General features: G+C 43.3%; 1 protein-coding gene across 5 annotated transcripts in view; it reads right to left on the bottom strand.

Moving 5' to 3' along the window:
- Positions 1–10,501, bottom strand: part of DENND5A (DENN domain containing 5A) — a 68,433-nt gene extending 57,932 nt beyond the window's left edge. For all 5 annotated transcript variants that reach the window (XM_074917789.1, XM_074917791.1, XM_074917792.1 and 2 more), the window contains exon 1: positions 10,264–10,501. In XM_074917789.1, the coding sequence (XP_074773890.1) occupies positions 10,264–10,372 (109 nt within the window). In that variant the 5' untranslated portion in view covers positions 10,373–10,501. The remainder of the gene's footprint in view (positions 1–10,263) is intronic.
- Between the last annotated feature and the right edge of the window lie 1,856 nt (positions 10,502–12,357).

Raw genomic sequence — 12,357 nt, 5'->3', positions numbered from 1 at the left:
AAACACTGCCACACACACTCTGGAATAGTTTCAAATGCTGCAACAAAGGATTTAAAGCACCACAGAAAAACAGCTGAGGACATCTGCATTCTGTGATTGTAAGGTCAGGAAACCAAAAGCTTTTGTTTTTATTTTTCTGGTACCATTTCAAGGAAGGCGGGAAGAAGTGGAACAGGGAAGTGGCAGAAGAAACCCTCAAAAATCTAAGGCAGCTTTTTAAAAAACAAACAAGAAAAAAACCTCCAAAAGTCCTCAGGTTGCGTCTTTAAAAGCATACTAATTTTTTGTTGTTGTTTTTTTGCTACGTTGCATGTAACACAGGCAGGCAGATGGATGCAATGTATTTTAATCAAGACTGCCTGGCAGAAATTTTCAGGGAAATGTTCTTAAAAACAGAATTGTTTTACTAAACTACTTTTCTGCTTTAGCCACAGCAAAAAGACTTACAGAAGAATATTGAGATCTGTTTCCAACTAAACAACAGAAGCAGCACTCAAAATTACAATGACAGGCATGTTCTCAGCCACGGGGGTTGAGGGGGCGGCGCCATTTCCATTACACAGTAGGTCTGAAATCCGTGCAACAGAGGACACTGAGAAAGGAAAAGGGTGGCTTATCTTCAGAATAGAACACAATTCTTTTACGTGTACTAGAAATATAAAGCAGAAGTGGAGACAAGCGTATTTTAACTATGTTTAATATAGAAATCAGCTGTTCTCCTCATGCCCATCTAAGATCGGCAGACCGCCTCAGGAAAGCCTGCGCAAACTGAAGCACAGACCACCTCAGGCAACCCTCCTGAACCACTGTGGATCTCCTTTTACAGTGGCATGTGCTTCCAAGTTAAATGTTCCTACTTTTTGCGCTCCCATTGCCCTCTAAACTACAGCTCTGAGGACCAATGGAAACACATCTGTATGAAAACACAAGGACCAAATGTTATTGAAGCACCTGTACAGTCCTTTAACCAAGTATTTCTATTCTTCTGGGAGTGCACTGAAGAGGAAAGTCATATTTTAAAATACACATGAAACCTTTAAAGCAGGTTACAATGACATACAGGGATCAGCAAAATACAAAAAGTTCACCTATACAACCATCTAAGTATACAAGTCCTGTCCATTAAGTTGTTATGCAACCTTCCAAAATAACTGTTTTGCAATAACCTGTCTCAATAAGGGGTGCGCCCCCCCCCCCCAATGCCCTGTAAGAAAGTCATCAAGTTGCTTGATGCTTTTTTTCTCTTTTTAAAATAGATGTGATCTCTAATACCAGAAAATTAATCAGATGTGCTGACAGTTTGGTCAACAGATATGACAAACTCTGACTATATGCTTTCTTATCATCTCACTAAACACTTCTCTCAAGCTTTCTTCCTTTTACATGTACCATATCAAGCTTACCTTTCTTCTTCACGTGGTATGATTTATGTTTGGTTAAAAAAATGTTTTCAATAAGAAAATCTGATTAGAACAAAGGAAGAACAAAGTCAAGTACTTCAGTACTGAACTCACAAGTCACAGGTCCAAGTTAACCACTTTTAACTGTGTTATCACCCCTTTGTTCAAAGTCATAGACAAAGATGATGGCTTGTGGTTCCACAGAACCAAGATTATGAGTTAAATCCCTTCCCTGGTCAAGCTTGAGAAAAACAAAATATTATGTTATATGTAGTTTTAACTGTGTAAGAAGAAAAGGGGAAAAAAAGACACCTTTATATGAAGGGGAAAAAAGACATGCAAGCCCAAATACCCCCACAGCACCCAAGTACTTCCCAGAACCCACTTTGTCACCCACGCATAATAGACTCAGGACTATTCATGGAATGAATTATCAAAAAACCACTCATCTCGCCTCACTCGGTGATACATCCAGATTCCTTCATTTTCCAAGCCAGGATTAGGCCCTGTTTCTAAGGCCTCACCTGTGAAATGGCAGCCACTCTCAAGGATGCTAACACATGCAAGGGCAGACCTCTGTGTAGGGAAGGTCAGTTCACGGATCCTGAGCAGCACGCTCCCAGGGTAGATGTGAACACCGGGACATCTATCCAATGCTCACTGCCTGCAATGACCCTGCAGCACTAAAGCAACTTCACAGAGCATAAGTAACTTGCGTCCTCCGGATCACAAACCCCTCAGAGGCCAGGTCGGTGTTCTGCAGATCATTCACATGGATTTCAGTCTGAAGAACTTTTTGAATATGGCCCCCAAGGGAGTTGTGCTTCGGGGTGCCTATGGCATTACCAATCTCTTTTCTCCAACTAAGGCCTGATGCTCCCTGGAACCTGCTGCGCTGAACCACACCCAATGGGACCAGCTAGTCCTTGTGCAAGGGAGGGAGGCAGGAGCACACAACTGTGGTAGGGACAGGGAAAGGGAGACCACAACCATCTGCAGTTTGATTGGCCTGGGCTGCCTAAAATGTCTGCAATATTCATTTGCAGAAATGACTGAGATATTGGCAAATAGGAATTTTATCAGCCTTCAGCAAAACTTTTCAATGAGTTATTTCACATTTCAGGCTCACAGACCACACACGTAAAAAAATCCAGGATGGGACATTACAGTCTTATGCTGGTTAGAGCTGGCACTGATCTTGTTAACTTAAGGGACTCAGGTCTTCCCCAAAGCAATTCTGAGGACAGCCCAGTAGGACAGTGCTGGGCTTGGGGAGCAAAATCAGGAAGCAACAGTTGGTAAGGAAGCTTGCTGAAAGTAGCAAGTTAAGGAGGAATAAGTAATATATGCAAATAGTAGAATAGCTCATAAAAATTTATGCTTGCAGAAGATGGCAGCAATGCACAGATCAGTACATTGCAGCAACCCTGAGACCTCTGACCACGTATTTCTGCAACAGAGAGCAACTGTAGACACAAGCAGCAGAATGCTACAACTGCAATAAAACTTCCAAACTCACCCGAAGTCATGCTGAAAGAATGCCCATTTCTGTAAAATCAACCCTTTTTCCTTACTCAAACATTGAGATGTAGCTATATCTGAAAATGAAAAGGTTGCTTATGACTGCCATGCTATCTGTCTGCAATCACTTATCTGTGAAATGCACTGAAGTTTCTTTCTCAAGATGCTTCAGTATCAATATGTAAATAACTCAATACAGAGGTACGTTATTGTACCTGAACATGGCTGATCATACAACCAGTAAAAAACAAAAAAACCCTAAATAAAAAAGACAATACTCCACAATTCTACAGGAAAGTTTGAAACTTGGCCCAGCAAACCATAAGTAAAACAGCATTTTCCTGGAAACACTAAGAAACAAGCATTGAGCACAAGCACTCCAAGTAAATTCTTCAACATTCATCAGTTTCTGCTGGAATGCTTGATAATTTCTCTGTGCAATAGTATTTTAAGCCTCCCAGCGTTAACATTCCAGTTCACTGCAAACAAATCTGAAAGGATTGTCAAGAAATTCAGAGAGAATAATTACTGCACAACATACATTGCTTCTGACATTGTCACTTCACCTGCATTATTTCTGCTACATGAGCCCTGCAGGTTAGAGGGAATTCAAAAGAAAGTATGAGAAGTCATTACCAAGAACACTCAAGTAGGACATCACTAAGTCAAAAGGCAGATAAAAACAGCTGTAGTGTTTTGTAACTACAGGATCAGTAATTTGAAGATTTAGGAGAGGCAAAAAAAAAAAAAAAGTGTTTTCTTATTAGCAAATGGCAGTATTTCCCATACAATCCATTTCAGATATTCTCTTTGTGCAGTTTCTCTCTTGCAAAAGAAACCGCAAAGAAAACAAAACAACACAAAAAAACCCCCAAAGGAACAAAAAGACAAATCAACCCATCTTTGTATATATGTCTTGCTTTAATAAGGTGAAATTACCATAGCTTTTTAAAAAGGCTTCAAAAGTCAGACTTGTAAACTTTAATTCTTTAGACACTGTTTTAGCAACTTTAGCCTATTCTCAAACCAAAAACCTATAAATCTTCTCCTCCCCCACACCTTACCTAAAAGCTTTCCAAATAAGCTGAATTTGTAACTGAATACTGAAGGGTGGAAGAATGAAGAGTTTGGGGGTTTTGAGGGGATGATTCTGTAAAGCACACATCTCAATTTAACCTAAAATACAAAAATTATAATCATAAGATTGGCATTATAGAAACATCACCTAATAAACTGTGGCTTTAAATGTAGTTCAGCAAAGTACAGCTGCTTCCCCCTTACATCAGCTCTCCCATTCTTTATTCTATGTATCAGCTACCCTAGCACGTCTGCCTCAGTTCCCAAAGAGACAAAAGATCTTTTTGGCACTCAAACATGGCAAACAGATTCAGCTTCTTGGGAAAAGATAGAGGGGGTAGGGAGGAACGGAATAAACTATTATCCGGATTAAAATGTTTCACATGTGACAGCATAAATCCAGCCAAAAGTTGTTGCTATCTACTGCCGGTCCACAGTGACCTATGTGAAAACAGTGTGTGGTCTCAGCTTTGGTGCTACTTGGAAAGGCCCCCCACAGAGTTAACACCTTGGTTAGCAATCTCGGAGAAGCAAAGAAACTGAAAAACCTCCCTTTCAGTCTCAGAATGAATCCCCAAAGGAAGAGGCACACCATTAGGGAACTGTGGGAAGCTTGCACCAATACCATCCGTACGGACAAAGAGAGGAAGAGGGGGAAAAAAACCACCAAAAACAAAACCACAAAAATCACAGAACACTTCAGCCTCTGGAAGAATCAAGCAATGGCTCCCACCAATGCAATTCACATCTGCACCAACTGTTGGTACTACTACCACATTAGAGAGAGAGAAATTTACTCACACGCTATTTACACAAGGAATAAACAGTACTGCAGAAGAGCTTCACTGCAAGAATCACAGCTGGCTCCGTGAACCCCAAATGTCATGTCTCAATTCCAAGATAAAAATGCCCAAAAGAAGAAAACACAAAACAGGTTAAATGCCAGTCAGAAAATTATATCTGCTAATTTAAATTAAGTTTGCTCTTCTGCCTCCTCTTTCCCTTTAGCTACCCCTTATAAATAACTTTGAGGCAAAATAAAAGCCTGCAACTATTTAAGTCTGTTGAACTCAAAAACTAACACAGGTGTCGATAACATCATTACTACATGGACTATCACAAAGGAAACTACTACCCCAATTCTGAAATACTAAGCAATTTCTTAGTTTATATATGGGACAAATGCCTTCAATCATTTCATCACACCCATTTTTTTAAGAGTTTATATTGATACAGAATGCTGTTAAAATAAACCCTACCAACGGGAAACGTATGAAGATAAGCTGTCATTTTAAATCTGATGCCAACAAAATATAAAAATAATGACACTTCAATTACAGAGGGATAGGTGAGACAACAACTCTGTTTTACTGGTGAGGAGAAATGCTTGCTCTAATATCAGTTTGTCAGATTAATTTTGAGTGGAGCTAGGTGAATACTACACACCAGGTATCATCTTCCTTTAGAATTTCACCCACCAGCACTAATAAAGCCATTACTGTGCCAGCATATAGGAAGCCTTACTCATAATCAGTCCTGTTATGCTACATGATCTACACACATACAGATCTTGCCTCAACACCATCAAAAACAAAAGACAAAAAAAGATCTGAGAGATTAAGTAAAACGGTATCACATCATCATACACCAGGGTGAAAGGAGATCTAACATGGATCCTGAAAAGGCACACGAAGGGTGTCTACATACAGGAAGGATATTTCCTGGACACCTGGGCTTCACCTAACACTCACTTCCATCCTCCTTTAGGATGAAGCTCATGATCAGATGAACAACTCAAAGCACCATGATAAGGGCCTTGGCAAAATGCACATGTCAATCTACTGAATAAATTAATTTTTGGACCAAACCTTAGAAGACCAGCTCAGACTGGGAAGAAAGGCAGAAAGAAACAGATGTGACAGACTAGTCACTGGCCTTAGTCTTATACAATGAGATTTTTTTTAAAACAATCCTATTATTAAATTACCAATCATTTTTTCATAGATTATAAAGATTTTCTTTCCCTTTTTTTTTTACACTATTTCTCCTTTGTAACAATAATTATTATCATCTTTATAATATGACATTCAAGCCTACAAAGGCACATGCAATAGAACATCTTAGATTAGAATATGGTGTCCAGATATTTGCGTCCGAGTTCTGTATTCTGTAATAGCAACTCCCAGACTACAATTACACATAAGTGTAATGCAATGGCAAGTTGATCCTGTGTTTTGCCACTCCATCATAAACAAATTCTATTGACAAGTGATTGTTAAAACCGAACACACCACAGAGGAGGAAAACAAAATCTTTAGTCAAAAAGAACATAGCACAAAAACTCCAACAGTTCCATGTAGTGCAAGTATTTCCACCGTCATTCAGATCACATCTAACTCAACAGCTAAGGGACTCCAGTTGAAAAATGAGATGAAGCACAACTTCATTCTCATTACCTTTCCAGGGCACAGTCATACAACCTAAATTAAGAAATCCTATCATAATGTTGCAGGATTACAGTAAATTATGTTACATACAGAAGATTTTTGGTAGTTGATGTATTGCATTACTTCCTGGTGGACACCAAGTTGACCATGAGCCAGCAATGTGCCCTTGCTCCAAAGAAGTTGAATGGTATCTTGGGCTGCATTAGTCAGAGCACTGCCAGGAGGTGGAGGGAGGTGATCCTTCCCCTCTGCTTACCACTGCTGAGGCAACACCTGGAGTGCTGTGTCCAGCTCCACGCTCCTTCGTGCAAGACAGACATGGACACACTGGAGAGAGTCCAGCAAAGGGCCACGAAGATGATTAAGGGTCTGGGAGCAACTCTCATATGAGGAAAGGCTGAGAGAGCTGGGACTGTTTAGCCTGCAGAAGAGAAGATTCAGGGAGGAACCAATACATAGAAATACCTGAAGAGAGAGTGGAAATAGGGCAACAGCCAGGCACTTTTCATGGTGCCCCATCACAGGACCAGGAACAATAGGCACAAAGTGAAGCAGAGGAGGTTCCATCTGAACATCAGGACGCACTTTTCCACTGTGAGGATGACTGAGCACTGGCATAGGTTGCCCACAGAGGTTATGGTCTTCATCCTTGGAGATACTCAAAAATCACCTGGCCACAGTCATGGACAACTGGTCCTAGGTGGCCCTGCTGCAGCAGGGGGGTCAGACCCAACAACCTCCAGAGGTTCCTTCCAACCTCAACTATTCTGATTTCCTCTGTGAAGGAAATGTATCTATAACAGACCTTTACAGCATACTTAAGAGATTTCTGTCATCACTTCTGGCACATCAACACCATCTGGAAACGTGGAAACACATGTCAGGTCCTCCCTTGTCCAGTTCAACAACCGAGTTGGATTTTTTGATGGTTTCTTGTTTGTTTGCTTTGTTTTACTACCACCTAGTAGATTTTTTCTATTTGGTTTAACACATCACCCAGTGGAAACTAAATTATCAAAATAAGGAAGGATGCTCAGACAACCTGATCACTTAAATTTGGGGATAAAGAAGCCCTAACAATAGAGAACATGCTCTCTTAACCCACGCTAACTACAAAGTCCTAAATACAGTACTTCTCTCTATATTAAAAAACCCAGACACATATGCATATACCATGCATTTTCCATCAGTCAGACAACTTTATCAGGAAAAAGTGTTACAGCTGTGCTATTTAGTAAGCTTCTGACATACAAAGGAAAAACAGTATCAGAGGTGTCTCTTCAAGCAGAGTAACTAGACTGAGCATCAATTCACGATCTTATGCTTCATTTGTAAGTCTGCAGAAAACGCTGTATCATCAATATTAAGGCTGAATATCTGAAATACACAGTTTCATTAGCTTGGTGAGAATAAAGTCTGCCGGCAGCATCCCCGGAGGCCCTGGCAGCCACCGCCAGTTCCCTGCGGCGGTGGGGTAGCGATGACATCATGCCAGGCTGGGCTCCGGCAGCCCTGACGCAGGAAAGCCCTGGAGAGACCCGCGGTGCCCGGCTTCACCACGCTGGGGAGGCATCCCGCTCCCCACCCCTGCACCCACCGGCTCAAGTGCCAGCGCCTCTCTTCCAACAATGGACACTTATGAAGCAAATTGTTTCAACAGTACAAGGATTCAGAATCTATTTTTCAGAACAGAAATAAGAAGGAGGGGAAAAAAACAGTGAACAATAACCCTTTCATTCAAACAAGAAAGCCTTCCAGGAAGCACAAAGTGTTTCAAAGCTTTATCCAAAACCCACTGAAATCAACAGAGACCCTTTCCATTTATATCAGTGGACACTGGAGGAGGCTATAACCTAAGACACAATTTGAAAGCATTATCAGTCACACAATCATGCATTATTAATAACACAACAAACTCAAGAAAATGCACCGGAATTCCAGCTAGCTCATATGCTGTGACGTTATCACAAATTTCTCCTCCTCCTCATTTCCCCCATTCTTTTTTTAAACCCTTTCCTCAAATCACACAAAAATCAGTCTCCCCCATAAATACTAAAACCTATTCTCCCCAAAACCCACACCTTGTCACAAGAAACACCATTACAGTATCATGGTGGAATAGCAGAGTCCAAGACACATTGCACGCTGCAGTTTTACATACTATAGATATAGTCCTTGACCGGGAAAGCAGATACAGAAAGAACATCATGCTCCAGCTTTCAGACCTGCGCACTCAGACAGAATATTTAAAAAAAAAAAAAAAAAGGCACTGATGTCTTCCAGTTTACTATTAGACAGATAGCTCAAAGTAATACGCTGCTGGTATAAAATTGAATTATGTGAGGACAATTACTCATGTTCCTATCAAGATCAGGCAGTATTACTGAGTGTGCCTTGCACTACATTATACAAATAGATATATAGTAAATGAATAACAAAATTAACATCAGAAACTGTTTTCAACCCAGAAACTTCGTTCAATTGTGATTTAATCACGAAAAAATCTGTAGAACCTCACATACCCTTCAATGAAATTGTATTGCATTTTGTTCTCTTGCATTTTTTAAATTAAGTTGATGCTGTAATTTAAAGTGCCATTATAGCGCAGCTCATTATGCTGTATTCGCTCTGAGTCTCAAATTGTGGTCTACAGTTATTTTAACATTACGCAAACATTCTTCTAGGCTAAGGTACTGCTCAGCACGAGGGTCAGATGAGAAATTCTGTTTGAAGTAATTAAAAGAAAAAAAAAAAAAAAAGAAAGTTTCCATCATAGCCAAAGTTTAAGAGAGTTCAATGTAAGAAGTCAGTTCTAATAATGCAAATTTCACTCTGCAAGAAACAGGTGTTTATCGGGGGTGGAGCAGGGGTGTTAAATACAATGATGAAAAAAAAAAAAACCATCATGACATCTTATTAAAACAAGCTAATAAAAAGAAGAAAAAACCATAACATTGGTCAAGTTCTGAGCTCAAATACACAAAATAAGCAGTGATGTCAGGTCAGGTTTTCATCGCCTCATTTCTGTATCTTTCTGAACAGTTAAAGATGCTAAGCAACAATCTAACTGAAGCCAGTCCAGTGAAACTAAAGCTGAAACAAGGTGCTGCTAAAACAAAAGGATGCCCAGGTTTGACACGGTGTTGTGGGATAGATTGATGTGGTTTAGTTGTGTATTCAGTGCAAACATTGTCATCTAACAGGTAATTACTTCCTAATCCGATTTCTTTTCAGATACTGCTGGGAAGAGAATGTTTATCCTATGCTACAACGTAACTTAACACAGAACAAACAAAAAGTCTTCACTTTCCCTGCAAAATATGGTTCATTACGATTACCTGCGTGCTTCAAATGTCCAAGAGCCTGACTAAAAGTTGATAAATGCAACCAAGCTCGGAGAGGAGCACAGCAGACGGCTGTTAAGACAGAGCTGACCCATCATAATGCCACCACACACCCTTCACTTCGAAAAGGCCGTTTAAAAGAGGCACTTTGTTGGGGGTTTTAAGAAGTTGGGTGCACTTCTACAAACCGACGGCGGTGCACAGCCGGGCCCTTCTGCATCTCAAGCCCCCGGGGCGGCTACACGGACCCCGAGGCGCCGGCGCGGGGCACAAAGCGCCGCTGCCCGGGGCGGGGGGCGGCGGCGGCGCCGACGGCTCCCTCGGCTCCCCCCGCGGCCGCCCGAGACGGCGCCCGGGGACCGCGGAGCGGGGAGGCGGCGAGGCCGGACCCCGCCTCCGGAGCTGCCGTCCCGCCGCCTCCACCGAGCGGACCATTAACGGCGGCCGCCGCCCCCCGAGCCCGCGGCCACTCACCGGAGAGCTCGTCCGGCTCCAGCCCGGTCTCGGTGTCCAGCCCGCAGATCACGAAGTAGTCGGCGAAGCGGCCGGGTGCCGAGGAGCCGCCCCCGCTGCCGCCGCTCATGCTGGAGCCCGAGGGGTGCGCGGGGCTCAGGGGGTGCGGGGCCGGGCGGCGGCGGGCGGCGGGGCTGCGCCAGCTGCGCCAGCTGCGCCGGCCGCCTCCATGATGGAGCGGAGCGGGCAGCGCCGCACGGCATTGTGGGTACAGCCCCCAGCGGTTCCCGCGGGGGGGCGGCCCGGGCCGGGGAGCCGCAATGCTGCGCATGCGCCCTGCGCCCGGGGTGACGTCATGCTGCCGGGGCTGCGGGGGGCGCGGGCAGAGCCCCGGCCGGAGCGGGGCGGGGGCAGTGCCTGAGGGGCTCCGCGCCCGCCGCGGGTAGAGGGGACGGGGAGGCGGGGCCGCCGCCTGCCCGCTCGGGGCACGGGTTAGTGTCGGTGGCGCGGGGGAAGCGCGTCGGGACTTGGGGCTTCCCCTGTCACCTCCCCGCTCCCCGACGCTGCTGCCCCGGTGGGTGGTCGTGACGCCGCAGCTTGGGCGAGCGGCCGCATGCTGAAGCTAGTCCAGGCCATGGGGGAGAGGGGGTGGGTGCAGTGGCTCCTGGGACTGTTTGCTTTTGGGGTTGGTGTCTGCGGTTTTTTTCTATTCGAATTAATATCACAAACTACTACTCTCTTACAGTTGGGCTTGCACAGCTGAGTGAAATCTGCCCCCCCATACACACACACACACTCTCTGGCCCAGCATGGAAGGAAAACCAGCCCTGGGAAAGAAGAATGACTCAAACCAAGCTGCTGAGGGACCGGTAACACATACCCATGCTCTGAGCCGAGAGCGCGTCTTTCCCCTGACCCTAGAGGGACCTAGGGGGCCTAAGGCCTGTAAGCAGTTCTCCTCGCTCAGTTCTCTATTTGTGGCTTTCACATCAGAATTCTTCCCTATGTTGTAGGGCTTATAAGAAGAGAAATTAAAATATTGCAGTCCTTTACGATTATTATCTAGGACTGCTCAATTACTTAAGGTTGCATCCATAATGCTGAATTAATCAGACACTAGGTAATTTAACATACTATTAAGGACGTTAAACTGCACATATTTGAGTTCACGTTGCCAAGACATACCAAGTTCTTTGCAGGCACTAGAGACAGCAACACATGTAAGACTTCACTGTCAATGATCTACAGCCTTTTGCAGTACAATAACTAAGTTCTCACACCATTTCGCCCAGCGGGTTGTGGAGTGCTTTTCCATCCTTCTGGGAAATGGGAAAAACTGTGAGAAGCACTGGTGCTATTAGTATTCACTTGATTAAGACGGTATGGGCCACAGAATGGGGTATCAATGAATAAAAGTATTGCTAAGATTTGCTTGACAGTTCAATTTTAAACCACTAGTAAACCTGAGGGACAAATTTCAATAAAGACAGCAGGATAATTAGGAGCAATAGTAGAATGAAAGTCTCAACTCTGCTGTAAGCACATACATTTAAATTATGTTGAGCCTGCCTGGTGGTTTGCAAAGGCAGCAACAGAGAACAGAACTAGCTAAATCTGGTTGCTCTTACTCTGCTGTGTTCCCTAGCCATTTTTTGCACATTTTACTTCTCAATCTGCTTTCTATGTAGCAAAGGCCAATGTATGCAGCACATTGTAACCTTCCAGTAAACCTGAACTGTAGTTTAACCCTTATAAACAAAAGTCAGAGCCTGAGGGTCTCAGAAGGACTTATAAGAAAGACTAGGCAAACAGCACAGATATTGGCGGGGGGGTGTAAAGAGTAAAATGGGAAAACAAAAAATTGTTCTTACTTGGACTTTACTGTTCCAGCAATAACCATACCTTTAGAATGTATTTAGAAGATTTAGCAAACAAAATAAAAGCAAGCAGAGGATTACCAGAAATACTGTTGAGCAGCAATATTTAAACGCACACATGCCTTGCTACCCAACAGGGTAAGGGACAACAAGTAATTTTTTAAAAGGAGAGTCTCAGACTAAGAAATTCAGATTTGCTTTTAATTGCTACAAGAAAGAAACAAGAAGGGAGGAACTG

The sequence above is a fragment of the Athene noctua genome, chromosome 14, assembly GCF_965140245.1.
Source record: "Athene noctua chromosome 14, bAthNoc1.hap1.1, whole genome shotgun sequence".
NCBI lineage: Eukaryota > Metazoa > Chordata > Aves > Strigiformes > Strigidae > Athene > Athene noctua.
Note: the sequence above shows the minus strand (reverse complement) of the source record. Positions and strands in the feature narration are given on the sequence as shown.